Raw genomic sequence first — 15041 nt, 5'->3', positions numbered from 1 at the left:
GTGACACACACACACACACACTGTGACACTCACACACAGCAAAGAAGATGGTAAAATTGCTATTCTGCAAATATACATTTAATTGAAATACATGTACATGTACTGCCAAGGTAACCATTACAGCCTGTTTAATGACAAGAAAATGACATCCATATTGCTCATCTTTTAATTCAATTACATACATGTATATATGAAAACCAGAAAAATCTGCACTCAAAACACACACACACACACACTCTCTCTCTCTCTCTCTCTCTCTCTTTTAAATTCTTTAATAAAAAAAATCATGCTGTCAAAAAACAAGTTATAAAAGTGAAAGAAGAAAAATCACGTCCTAATTTGCAACAAAAAAGTCATATAAAAAAAAATGACAGAAAAAACGTTATATGGAAAAGTCACAGCAAAAATGTGAGGTCAAAAAGTGACAGAAAAAATTAAACATGTAAAAGTCACAGGGAAAAGGCAATATAAAAAAATACTCTACATGAAATACATAGAAAAATGTAAAACGATGAAAGAGTCAAAGGAAAATGTAATGTGCAAAAAAGGCACAGGAAAAACAATCTGTTAAAGCCACAGGAAAAATGTAACAGCAAAAAGTTGCAGGAACAGTCTATTTAAATAACTGGACACATGTTCTGTCCGTTCAAATGCTGTTAAAGTTTATATCACAGCAATGATGTGATTGGAGAAGGCAAAGTCGCATTACTGTAGTATCACAGATGTAGGAATGCTGACAGAAATGTGGAGGGTAAGTGGTAGTCTGACCCTCACACAGAAAAAAAAATCGCATCACTCTGTCTCTCGCTATGATGCAGACGCATCAGCACTTGCACACACAACGATTTAATGGCCATTTGTACACACATCCTCTCAGTAATTTGACGAAAGTAAACACAAAACCTCCTGCTGTATTAAATATCTCCCTCGTCACCCGGCCACCCTCAACAGTTTTTAACAAACATGAACCTCATTGGAGAATTCTTACTCTGTCTGCCATAATATGCCCAGAAGTTGGTGCTCTGTATCTGTCAAACAGGCTTTCAGGCATGATGTCATGAGATTGGCTGCATGGGGCACTACTTTTAAAACCAAGTGTTCTCTAGTTACAAGGCCAAACATACGGCCATCATGATTCATGTGTAACCGAGTGCCGAAACACCACAATCACCTTTGGAGGCGAAGTCCAATCAAACAGGATTGAGAATTTTAGAGCTTATTTCTAAGCCCTATAAAAACTGTTATGCATTCGCAAAGGAATCCATGAACATACAGAGAGACAAAAGCCGCCAGACCCCATCACAAACAAAACTCTACAATCCACAGGTGTTGCCTTGCGAGCTATAAATAGCTCGCAACTTCTAAGGCGAACAACTCTGCAGAGTCTGCTGTAAAGGGCGACGGTAGTCTCCCTGTCACACTCGCCCCCGTTTGAATCAACTTTGTCCCCAAAGTTCAGAACCATGGACCCGCCAAGCTTAGGTCCCTCCCAGGTTCGTGGAATGGGAACAGCACGAAAATGATTCAGTGGCCATAACGCCATTCCTGAACATATCATGTCGAGTCCCATCCCTTCGACGACGCCAAATGTAACCGAGTGCCGAAACACCACAATCACCTTTGGAGGCGAAGTCCAATCAAACAGGATTGAGAATTTTAGAGCTTATTTCTAAGCCCTATAAAATCTGTTATGCATTCGCAAAGGAATCCATGAACATACAGAGAGACAAAAGCCGCCAGACCACATCACAAACAGAACTCTACAATCCACAGGTGTTGCCTTGCGAGCTATAAATAGCTCGCAACTTCTAAGGCGAACAACTCTGCAGAGTCTGCTGTGAAGGGCGACTGTAGTCTCCCTGTCACACATGCAACCAGTAAAATCAGCCATTATATTATAACAACTCAAGCCTTCTGCATGAAGCTTCATTTTGTCCACCAAATTCTTAACTACTCAAGCCCTCAGAAGTTTCATTTTTCCCACTGGCAGGGAACTGACCTCCCTCTCCTTATCATTCAGCCATTTCTCGTAAGGTACGCCTGCCTTAGATCGACCGAGTGACCTCAGGTAGGATCGCAGAGCTCCGATTGACTTGGGATCTCCGTCCTCTATTTCATCGTCTCTTTCTGTGTAGTCGTGACGGGACCTGGACGTGGCTGTAACGGTGCGAGACAGGCGGTCGGCTTTCTCCTGTTGTCGCTGGACCAGCCAGCGCTCGTAGCCAAGCCTCTCGTTCTCCTCCTTCTTCCTGTAGAGCGCACAACAGGAAACAGATACTTGACTTATTGAGATAGTTAACACGTCTTTTTTCACATTCAGTCTGAATGATTTAACAAGGGTGGAGGGTGAGGTTTGTCTTCCTAGGTATGTATGTGTGTGTGTATGTGTGAGCATTAGCATTTCTCAAACACTACCCAAGAGATTTTTGGTGTACACATTTTTGATGGCATTTGCTTGTGTCGTTTTCTCTGATTTTATAATACATGTACATGTATGGCTTTTTGATGATGTCATATTTGCCCGTTTGCATAAAAGTTGAGGCTGCGCTGTCAAGTACACATTTTTTCATTGATGTTCTTGCATATTTTGTCACACAATCTTCGACGTGGTCAGGAAAGTGGGATTGCGTTTCAGCTTGGTACCTTAAAAATTCGTTTGTGACATTTTCATTCAGAAATTGCTGGTTTGTTCACTTTTTTAAAAAACAAAATTTGAATCACAAAAGTGATATCATTGTAACCCGCTTATAAGAAAGTCAAGGGGAACATTTTTTGCTTTCTTATTGTCGAGGTTTTTCTTATCAGGAGACTACGGATATAAAGAAATATAAGGCAATTTCTTACTCTTATCCGAGGAAAAAAAAATGTCATCATATTTTTGGATAAGTATTGCATTATATACCCGCAGGCAAGCGCATGAATGTGCATATATATAATTATGAATGTTTATGTTTGTAATTTCATGTTGTTGGGTTTAGTATGTACGTGCGAATTAATAAGTGTATTTTTATGTGTTATTGAGAGAGAGAGAGAGATCGAGATCGAGTGATAGACAAGGATCGATGTCTAAGGCAATTAACGCCTTTTCTTACAACCTGGCTATCCTTACATTCTAAACAAAATTCTGATAAATGATAAACAAAAGAACGAACAAACAAACAAGCAAACCAATAAGCAAACTAATAACAAAAAGAACAAGCAAACAAACAACTGAAAAGTTAGCCTGCAAGCTGGCAAATTCCTACATAATGTTGATAGAAGCAATTCATACAAAGAACAGAGAGAGAAAGAGATTGAGAGAGAGAGAGAGAGAGAGATTGAGAGAGAGAGGGAGAGAGAGAGAGAGAGAGAGAGAGAGAGAGAGGGGTATTTTAGGGGAGGGGTGAGGAGTGTGTGTGTTTTGGATACCATAGATTAACAGTTTTAGATTATTTATTTCAGAAATACACACAACATTCCACATGAAGTATGTAAGACTGGCAAGCTTTGAGATCTAATGGGATCATTTTTTATTTTACCTTATCGTCTTTCGGTCACTTTTAGACTAAGACAATTGGGTATGTAGCAAAACCAGCAACAAACCAACAAATATAAAAAATTAAAAAAAATAAAATTAAAAACTTGAACAGTAAGCTTAGTTGCTTGTGTAAAACAAAGAAAGTTAACGTTGCTGTACAGCTTTACCTGACTTGTACCAATACTGGCTATTTTAGCAGATGTAAATGAGAGATCAGACGTGACACAATTTGAATGTATGAATTACGAGCCAGCAAAGCAAAACCGTCATCCACCCACCCCCTCTGCACACACACACAGACAGACACGGTTGGAGAAATGCACGCACGTGCAGACACCTTCAAACAAACCCGAACATGTAAGCATTGGGAAGGCAAGTACTTTGGAAATATTTCCGTGTAAGCATCAGCAGCCAGCAAAGCACCCCCCCCCCCCCCCCTCTTTCCACCACCCCGCTCCCCCCACACACACCACATACCCAAAGGGCCAGAAATGCACGCACAGACACTTGAACTCGAAGCAGCCAGTGAAGCATCCCCCCCCCCCCCCCCACCAACATTCAACTCCCTCGATCTTACATTTTTAACACACAACACACACACACCCTAGCACACAGTCAAAGACGTGTATGTGTACACACAAACTAGAACATGCACATGCGGCTGAAAATGCCAAAATGAACAGGCACTTTGAAAGTTCAAGTGTTGCAATCATTCTGCACAGTCATTTAACGACCTACACAAGAGTAACGTGAAAACACCAAATTTCTATCGCCTCCTTATCTGAAAATATATTGCTTTGTTGTGTTTGATTGAAAATGTGCTTAAAAATGATGAAATTCAACTCAGCAAAATACGTACCACAAAGGAATATGTCATGAACAAAAAGATTTTCGAGAGAAACTTCACAAGGATGTGCCACTGACAGAGTGAAAGAGCTATACAGACAAAGTGTTACATAAGTATGTGACACATAGAAAAGTGCTACAGAGAAAGTGTACCTTACACAGGTAAGTGTTATATGACATTAATTGCTACAAAATGTTGCATAGAAAAGTGCTTCAGACAAAGGTGTCCTTACTTTTCTTCTTCCTCCAGCCTCTTCAATTTCAGCTCTTCTCGGATCTTTCGCTTTTCCTCATTCGCCTTATCCTCTGCATCCTTGATCTTTCCCAGCCATTCGTCGTACGTGTTTGGCTTCTTTAGAGGCTTTACCATCCTGTAGGAGAATAGTAACCTCTCAAGCTCAGGCATATACTGCATGTCTATATAAATGCATCATGAGAATTAAATCAACAAATTGATTGCAGCAGCTTTATAGGGCTTTTGACTTGGCAAAATAAGTACCATTTACTCCCATCCAATTGTGATTGCCTTCAGATAATTATCTGCATTGTTTTTGTGTGTGCAAAATTTGAAGTAAATCCATTTGTGAGTGAAATCAATTTAAACATGCATGCATGTACATGCACGCACACTCACTCTGCCAATGCAGCTTTCTAATACAGGTGCAAATATTAATTTACAAAATATAAAGAGGGAAAGAAGATGACATACTTCTGTTTTGGACTGTCTTCAATTGGTGGCAGTTCAATCCTCAGAGAGTCTGTAAACGAAGATACATGTATTTCAAACAATTGATTCTGTGGAGCTCATTATAATTGTGAACATTTTCACATTTCTTGTTGCCCGACAAAATGTCACCTGTCCAGGCGGTAGACAAACAGGGTTACTTAACATCCAAGGAGAGAACTGAAAAGCTTGCCCATCAGACAAATTGAAAACTATAGTGCATAATGATGCATCCCTTCTGGGCATTCCCCTTTGGGCTACCTTCCCCCCACCCCCAACCCCTCACCTCACCCCTCTACAGCCCACAACACCCCCACCCAGATCCCCCCCTCCCCAACCTCCACCCTGTATTTTACAATTCTTCTTGCCTGACAAAACTTAAATGTCCAGGTAAACAAACAGGGTAACTTTACAAACAAGAAGAGACATGAAAAGCGTGACCATTGTACCTGTGCCGTCGGGAAAGTAGTCGCCTTCCTCCGACTCATGCCGACTGCCGTTCTCCTGGCTGGTGAAGAAGAGTTTGTCGCGCTCCAGCTTGTGGCGGATGGATGGATGCATGCCGCGCTTGGGCGCCCCCAGACCCGTCCCCTCGTACTCCTCCCCCGTGCCCGCTTGCTGAGCCAGGTACAGTTGTGCCTGGATAAGAAGAAAGGAAAATGTATTTTATTAAGTCGCTGAGACCGTGAAGGTGGAGAGTGTGAGACATGGTTTTTTTCTCTCGTGACTTTGGTTTTGTGAAATGGTGTTCCAACAATGATGACTGTAAACCCAGACCTGTTTACCCCTAAAACATTGCATGTGTATTTTCTGGGAGCAAAATGAGGCAAATGTGTAGTTTTGTAATTGAATGTGTAGAATTTCTCGTCGACCTATCACAACAACAAGAACGATGATTGCTACTTTTTACCACATGTATTGATTGACTGACGGAAAAATGGGAATTGCAGACAGTGCAATGAGCATGATGTTTTCCTTTCCGCGAAGACAAGGCATGGGTAGTCCTGATGATATTTTGGCAGAAAGATTTGGTTCGGCGCATTGCTCGTCTTTTTCTTTTTGGTCGGTGGCCTTTCGGAGTCATTTTCTTCACAGTTCTCATCTTCACTTTCGTGTGCTCTGCGTTCAGCCATTGTGTCGAAACGCCCGCATGGTTTGGCAGTAACGCTTTCAGTTGTGCCCAGCATTTGCTTGGAGAAGCCTATTCGGCATTAACAAGCTACAACGCAACGCACGTGGGCGCTTTACGCGCTGCACGCAGCAAACGACTGCTGGCCGAAAACATGGATTGGAAAATGGATCGGTCAAGGGAGATGAAGAAAATTACGGATTGCGATATGCGTAGCCGAAACAATACCGTTTGCGTGCAGGGACGGGACGGTGTGAGAGCACAACGGGACAAGGAACAGGTGTAAAGACGAAAAAGAATTTTTTTAAAATTTTTTTTTTTAATACCGTTTGCGTAGAAAACGACAGACTTGCGTAGTTGCGTAGTATATTATTCAAATTCGTAGTTTACTACGCTCAATGTGTAGTGTAAACAGGTCTGTAAACCGCACACATGCGTGTGTGTGTGTGTATGTGTGTGTGCATGTACGATTGTGTGTGTATGTGTATTTCTACCTGTGTGTGCGCGCGAGTGAGTGCTTGTACATGTGTGTGCATGTGTGTATATGTGTGTGTGTGCATGCACATGCATGTGTGTAAACACATTTATCTGGGATTATTCCAACTGATAGACCAAGTTACAAATTCCCTGCTATAACAGTTTAGATATCGCTGTTCGGCATCAGATTTTTTTCATAACCCCAGCCAAATACTGTTTCTTCCCAGCCTCATTAACTTTTAAAATGGCTTCAATATTTCCAAAACGGCAAATCGCTTATATGAAGGCATAACAGGCTCAGAGAGAGAGAGAGAGAGAGAGAGAGAGAGAGAGAGAGAGAGAGAGAGAGAGAGAGAGAGAGAGAGAGAGAGAGAGAGAGTCTCAGGGAGAGAGAGAGAGATAGAGAAAGAGAGAGAGAGAATGAGACAGACAGAGAGAAATAGAGATGGATTTTAATCCTTTCCCATCTATATATATATACGACTAGTGTCTGTCTGTCTGTCTGTCTGTTCGCGATGCACGGCCAAAGTTCTCCGTGGATCTTTTTCAAATTTGGACACCGTATTCAGCTACACCCCGGACACAACCTCATCGATGAGATATTTCAACACGTGCTCTCAGCGCGCAGCGCTGTGCGCGCTGAACCGATTTTTTTTGGTTTTTTTGTTGTTGTCGGGATCCACTACCAGTAACTCTTCCTTATCTTCTCCAGTGTTTTCAGCCGCGATTATCTCCCTTCCTCCGTGTGGCGTCAATCCATATTCCCGTTACTACGTTACTATTTTTAGAAGGTCAGTGCATGTTACTATTTTTAGAAGGTCTCCAGTGTTTTGCGCGTTTATCTCCTTTCCTTCGTGCGCCGGCAAAGCTGGCGTACACCCGGCAGAGCCGGGTCCCAGGCGCAGCCTGGTATTCGGCTCTACTTCTTCCCGGTGAAGCCGGTACCCGGCGAAGCGGGTAATCATCTAGTTTTAAATGTACATGTAAATGAAATTTACAAGTGAAATAACCAATGCACAGAACCACATGTATTCTCACGGGTGCTTTTATATTCTATGATCATATCATGTGTATACAATAGTTTTCACACTTAAAAAATACTACAGAAAACATTCATTTGCAGCTGTACACGTATTTCCTTAAAAACACAGACAAAAAGTAATAATTTTCCCACTGTGGAGCAAAAATGTTAAGAAGACATAAAAACAGATCAGTAAATAAGAGTCAAAGCTAACATCATTTAATGAAAATCAGGCATACATCCATTTAAATTTGCTGAGGATCACACCCAATGAATCAGACAGGATGCTGTCCAAGTGAAAGATCAATTCACATAACTGAATGTAACGTACGCTTAAGTGATAACAATTTATGTTCTTTAAGTTAAGAGAGCTATACAAAAAAACTACCTGTTCTTTTCTGAAACACACAAAATAAAGTAAGAGTAAATATTAAACGCTGCATGCATGTAAGATAAAAGATTGTCAAAATGTGTGTGTGTGCATGTGTGTATGTGTGTGCGCGTGTGTGTGTGTGTGTGTGTGTGTGTGTGTGTGTGATAGGGAGAGTTTGTGTGTGTGAGCAAGTGTGTATGTGTGTGTTGGCGCATTTGTTCCTGCATGCATTTTAGCATGTGTGTGTTTTCATCATGAAACTTTTCATCTAAAATACACATTCAGACCTGGGAACCCCTGTTTTGCACTTGGTGTATTTTCAGAAAATTGAGCGTACTCCACACAGCATTTGAACATCTATGATTCAAACATATGTTTCACACGCGTCCGTCGCACCTTTGATTAAGTTTACGTATGCATTAAAAACATATGCTTCTTTCAATGTTTACTGACAAAAACTGTAATCATGTGTCAAAATAAAAGTAGTCTAGGAATTTTTCTCATAGTATTTTTATTCCACTGACCGTACTGATCGTATTCTAGACAATCATGCGTACAAAATACGGCGAAATCGTATGGGTTCCCAGGTCTGCACATTGTTAAAAACAGATCTATAGACTCTTCAAATAAAGCTGATGTCAAATCAAAGTACTACAGTGCAATTAAGGCATGCATGAAAGTGGTTGTTAATTAACATGACACAAATCTGCACAAAAAGAAATCAAAACAGAAAGGGAATCAAATAATTGCCATACTAAGAGTTCACTGCAAAAGCAGTATCATAAAGAATGGACATGGAAGAATAAAAAACCAAGAATGGTTAGTTATTAGAACTTTGAATTTTTTACAAAACAAAACATTCACAAACATTGATGGCCATAAAAGACATGCATACAATGTGGATGAAGGCATGAGATAAATGCTTTCATTTGTATTACAATTTTGCACAATTGTTTCTCTTAATTCCTCCTTTTTTTGCAATTTTCTGCGACAATGGTAGAGAGATTCACATGATGAGGGATTTTTTTCAAGGTCATACATCTTTCTCAGATGCTGTACTTGTTTTCTGAGAATTATGCTGATTATACATTGTTTCATGAAAAAGGACTGGTGAAGGGTGACATCTACCTATGCTTGAAAGGAAAAAAAATGAAACAGGAAACAAAAAGAAGAGGGCAGAAAAAAAGCTGTCTGTCATCACGTCAAACTATTTTACGGCATAGGATCTTCCTGTAACATAGAATGAATATAACCCATAAAAATGCGCTTAATTTGATAGAATCAAAATCTGCAGATATTTTGTTATCTAATTTGATACACAAGAGATAGATAACATATATCTATTTCATGTCATTTTCATCACATGCAGTCTTTGGTGACAAGGTTAAGCCTGATCCGACTCAACAGTTTCACCAAATGTTTCAAGCCAAATATACAGTTAAACCCCCTTAGCTTTTAAGAACTCTCAATCAAAGACTCTGCTTTCTTGGATTTTCTGTTCATAACCTCTGTAAATTTACCTCATTTTAACCTTAAGACTCCTTGATTTTCTCAGACTTTTGGAGGTCTTAAAGGGGGAGGGGGAGAGAGGGGGGGGGAGCAACGGTTCTACTGTACCTGCATGGTATCTCTACACTTTCAGCAAAGTTGGCTGTGATCGAATGCATGCAAAAGGATGGAATAGTGTTAATACACCTTAATTTGATCCTGAAGAAAAAGTTAAAATACGCACTGCCAAAAAAAGCAGAGAAAGACTTTAATAGACAAATTGTTCAGAAATAACTATCGGGTATGTATAGGGGTTTGTGAAAGAGTAAATACTCTTGGAAAGTTATATGAGGCACGCTTTTCCGTGTGACATTATATAGGCCAATCACTAGCAAGAGGCGTGTCTCCACACCCCATGGAAACTGTCAGAGTTGTTTTTTAAATTCATCTATTCGGGCCTGCGTACCGGGGCCCCTTTTCAAACCAGGTGTGACAGCAAACAAAATAATATGTATCTCACACAGGAAGTTTCAAAGTGAATACATGTTGAATTCTGAATACAGAGCTTCAGTTCACAGTGATTGTACAGTCTACACAAACAGCCATGAAACACTGCAAGCCGGCAGAGCCTACCTTCGGGCCTCGTTTCCACACAGGGTAGAGCGAGTCGTTCCTCTGATGCGGCTTGAGTGGAATGTTGCGAGGAGGCGTCACTTTCTTTGCGCGCTGCTGCCAGTGGAAGAGGAACAAGTGGCGACCGCATGATTTGAAGTTAAAACGCTCCGCTATCGATAGTGATGTCTCACCATAGTCATCTTCTGCATCAATATCAGCACCTGCATTAAAGAAGTTACCATCATGCATTGATCTCATTTGTATTCCCTTTGCTCATGTGAATGATGTGGAATCTATATAATCTTTGATACTCACATTCTTTAAAGTGATCAACACTAACAGATGCACATGGAAAGACAAGAAATGCTAATTACAATGTATATCCATGCTATGCTGTAACGTTTTCTGGGGAGGGGGTCCCTTTCTGCATCAAATTGATCATCATGTGTATGCATGTCTGGGTTTGCATGTGATATTTTTTTGCAAGACTGGTGGGCTGCTTTCAATTCAGTGCATGTCAGATCCTCACCCTTTTCTAGGAGAAGGTCAACAATATGCCCATGACCTTGGGAAGATGCGATGTGCAGAGCTGTGCGACCATGTGGAGTTGACGCATTCACATCAGCACCTGCATGCACAATTACAACAATGAAATGTAAATTGTTGATTCAAAACACCAGTTTGGAATTGTTTTTGGTTTTTATTAATAATTTTTTGACCGATTCATGTCATCTCTAAAAACTGCACAAACTCTCTGTTCGCACCTGTCATCTACATGTAAATAGAAGTGACCATCAATAGCAGGCAGCCATGTTCCTTGAAGCTGGACAAAATGGCGAGCAAACCAAAAATGTGGCAATAAAGTTAGTGCCAAGTTCACCAATTGCGAAATATTTTTCTTATATTAATTTATTTTTTTGTTTTTTTAAATTCTGTAATGTTTTTGGTGCTGTTATAGGTCATAGAGGATTTTATAGTACCTTAAGTCATACCTGAGACATGGGTTAGCTGTCTTTATCACGGTCACCTTCATTATGATATTCCTGCAAAGCTGTTACCATATGTATCTGTATCATTTCCCTTCACTTCATATAAGTGACCAAGATGATCACACAATGGCTCCCCACTGAATGTGAATAAATAAAGCAATCAATAACGACTCACCACTGTCAATGAGACGTGCACACATTTTCTCAAAACCCCTGTTGGCGGCCATACTCAGAGCCACTGCTGCCCGCTCCTCTAGCCAAGCCTTCCTGGCGCGCTTGGTCATGTAGTCACTGTTAGGACTGCGGTACTCTGTGGGGTTGGTCACACCTAGCATGAACACCTGTAACAGACACAGGTAAGTCGCTGTTAGGACTGCGGTACTCTGTGGGGTTGGTCACACCTAGCATGAACACCTGTAACAGACATAGGTAAGTCACTGTTAGGACTGCGGTACTCTGTGGGGTTGGTCACACCTAGCATGAACACCTGTAACAGACGCAGGTAAGTCACTGTTAGGACTGCGGTACTCTGTGGGGTTGGTCACACCTAGCATGAACACCTGTAACAGACACAGGTAAGTCACTGTTAGGACTGCGGTACTCTGTGGGGTTGGTCATGCCTAGCATGAACACCTGTTACAGATACAGGATTCGGCACTTAGGCATATGTTTGTACAGCAATACATACAAAGTACCAAATTTTATTTTAATTTTACTATCACAGCTTTAGAAAGTCATTTAGTGTAGACTTAAGTGAACAAATGTATAGTTATTATCCCCTTCCTTTTCTTTTAAGAGGTATGTCTTGCATTTGTGTCCTACTGGTGCAACAAGAGAGAAAACAAGCTAATGTGCCCAATGTCATTCTGAGCAACAAAAGAAGAAAAAAGCTGTCATGCTCGATGCGTTCTGAGCAACAACAGCAAAACAAACTCACATGCTCGATGTCGTTCTGAGCCACAGCCTCTATCAGCGTGGTCCACATGGGCCACACTCTCATGTGCAGTGTGGCGTGTGGCACAATGTCGTTGGAACGCACATCTGTATCATCCAGCAGCTCACCTGAAAATTTTGACCAAAAAAATTCTGCGTATGACTATGAGTGAATGAGTTTGACAGTCTCAATGCAGTGGAGTTCTCTGCAGAATCACATTAATTAACTCATCACAGGCCCATCACACAGAGTGATAGATGGGTATCACTTGCATGAGTGCTGTGAGATATTTTATTAGCACAATCGTTCTAGCGTAAAACACAGATACAACTGCATATGGCTCTGACAGACAAACAGACAGACAAGACACACACACATGGTCAGAGAGACAGACTGCTAGACATACAGACGGATGCTTGCAAACACACTCACACACACACACACGCACAAAACTCACCTTCATCCAGGTAGCTGACTCGCTGTATGTGTGTGGGAATACCTGTGGAGAACTCCAGGTAGCCTTTCAGTTCAGTCATCTTCATGTCACTGTGAACCTGGTTCAGCTTGAACACCTCGCCTGTTGGCAGCAGCTTCACTTGAATCTGATTCACACATAACATGCAGCAAACCCTCAAAAAGGTGTGATTTCTCTCTGTAGGTGGTGTCATATAACTTCAAGACACCACTATGGGGCACCACTGTAAGCATGTGGAAGAAATGATAGTTTTTGTTGTTATTCAATGTGTTAAAATTCTGTTGCTGCTTGTTTGTTTGTTTGTTTGTTTGTTTTTTACACTGCCATGGAGTTCATTTATGCGCATGTATATATGCCTTGGTGCATTCATGCCTACTGATAGATGAGTAACAGTTTATGCTTGCCTTTGTGGGTTTTTTTCGGAATATATTGCAGTGGTTTCATGCATGCCACCACATACATGTGCAGGCCTCGTTTAAGAAATTGCAAACGTAGCAGAGATGGCAAATATGGAAATCAGTGCAGCACTAGGTCCAAAGAAAAAGTCATCAACAGACGCCCAAGAGGTTGAGTCAACCCTGTCCTTTCCAATCCAGGCTACTACATTGCTGGCCTTTCCAAAAGGTCTGGATGGGTTGCAGGGTGAGCAAAGATGAAAAAAAAGAGTCAGTGGAATGGCAAGTGAAATGGAATCTAGCTAGGCCACACTTGACTGGGAATGGAAATAAATCAAAATGTTTGATGAAGGAAGGAATGGAAGAAGGCAGTTAGGAAGTAAGGAAGGAAGGAAGGAAGGAAAGGGAAGGGAAGGAAGGGAAGGGAAGGGAAGGGAAGGAAGGGAAGGGAAGGAAGGGAAGGGAAGGGAAGGAAGGAAGGAAGGAAGGAAGGAAGGCAGGAAGGAAGGGAAGGGAAGGGAAGGGAAAGGGAAGGGAAGGAAGGAAAAAGAAACAAACAGCAAGCAATTAAAATGAATCAGATATTGAGAGCGGTACAACATGCACGTAAAACACTGGTCGTCAAGACAGGCTTACCGTGAAGAGGTTCTTGTCGCGGACAGCCGGACCTTGTTTACGTCCTTTTGCTTTTGGTGGACCCATCCTGGCACAACTCAACCCCTAAATCAGTCAACACACGCGTACGACCAGACGTCTTAGCGGAAAACACTACTTACGGCAGACTTCAAACATATAGAAAACATTGCACATGGTGAAGATGATACAAAAGTCAGTTCTGGGTCTCCAGAAGAGTCAAAAACAGATCTGTTTGAATGGTTGTCTAACTGAAACAGATAGTTTCGCTGCCATGTTGTTTATGGTGACGATAGAATACACGACAGTTCCGCGGTGAATGGTTCGAAGAGTAATTTCATGACATCACGTTCAAAACAAACCAATAATTCAGCAAGACACTATCATTTTAGAGTAACAAAATATTGTTGCACTGCTGTTAATAACATTAAATAAATAAAACCGTAAATCAGTTATCTCGAAAGTACGTTTTTTTTTAGATCAGTGAAGAGCATTATTATATACATATCCAAGGGAGTTAACCGCCAACATTCGTGTTGGGCGCAAAGTAAGAATCCGGGGCAGAATTGGAATAATCGGGATTTCCCGAAACTTCATTTGATTTCCAACAAAGCGCCGCATTTCCAGAAACGAGCTGCCTCGTTATAAAAATGGCAACCCTTCGACTGGCACAAAAAAGTATACCCTTTTCACGGGTCATGAATAAGGTGTATGAAAAAGCAAGGTCTTATACAAGGGAAGTCTTGAATTGGGGGTGTGGGGGTACACTGTGTAACAATTCTCTCAGTGACACTCAGCGCATGCAGCTAACTAGTTGCTGCTGTCTCGATCTATTTTGAACACAATGAATTTTTTTCTCAGAGTAGAGTGTTAGTTTGTTACAACAGGCTGAAATCATCTTTAATTTGAATCAACATTGTGCAACAATCAATCACATCAATATAGCACACAGACTTGCACATTACGTTTCAAGAGCACTTGACGCCTCGAAATCAACTGGACCTGATAATATGCATCCAAGAGTGTTGAAAGAATTGGCTGACGTTTTAGCTGAAGTTTTAGCGATTGTTTTTAGGGCATCGCTAGCTGAAGGAACAGTACCATATCAGTGGAAGCAGGCAAATGTAACACCCCTTTTCAAGAAGGGCTGTAAGAGCAGTCCAGGCAACTACCGCCCAGTGAGTTTAACAAGCATACCATGCAAACTGTTAGAAAAGTTGATAAGAACCAGTGTTTTCTCTCATTTGACAGCCAACGACTTGTTATCAGATTGCCAGCATGGTTTTGTGGCAAAACGATCATGCGTGACAAACTTAATTAGCGTCATTGACGACTGGACAGATAGCTTAGATGATGGAGTACCGGTTGACGCTGTGTACCTTGATTTTGCTAAGGCATTCGATTGTGTTCCGCATGTGCGGTTAC

General features: G+C 41.3%; 1 protein-coding gene across 1 annotated transcript; it reads right to left on the bottom strand.

Moving 5' to 3' along the window:
• Positions 1 to 56: 56 nt before the first annotated feature.
• On the bottom strand, positions 57 to 14079 carry LOC138972623 (ankyrin repeat domain-containing protein 35-like). The gene is made up of 10 exons (XM_070345277.1): positions 13620 to 14079; positions 12571 to 12715; positions 12117 to 12241; positions 11355 to 11520; positions 10720 to 10818; positions 10209 to 10411; positions 5537 to 5726; positions 5073 to 5121; positions 4597 to 4734; positions 57 to 2249 (listed from the first exon to the last, which is right to left on the bottom strand). The coding sequence occupies exons 1-10, from the start codon at positions 13683 to 13685 to the stop codon at positions 1955 to 1957; spliced, it is 1476 nt and encodes a 491-aa protein (XP_070201378.1). The 5' UTR covers positions 13686 to 14079; the 3' UTR covers positions 57 to 1954.
• Between the last annotated feature and the right edge of the window lie 962 nt (positions 14080 to 15041).

This window comes from Littorina saxatilis, linkage group LG1, assembly GCF_037325665.1.
Source record: "Littorina saxatilis isolate snail1 linkage group LG1, US_GU_Lsax_2.0, whole genome shotgun sequence".
Classification (NCBI taxonomy): Eukaryota; Metazoa; Mollusca; class Gastropoda; order Littorinimorpha; family Littorinidae; genus Littorina; species Littorina saxatilis.
The sequence above is the reverse complement of the archived record's forward strand: the minus strand, read 5'-3'. Positions and strand labels throughout refer to the sequence as shown.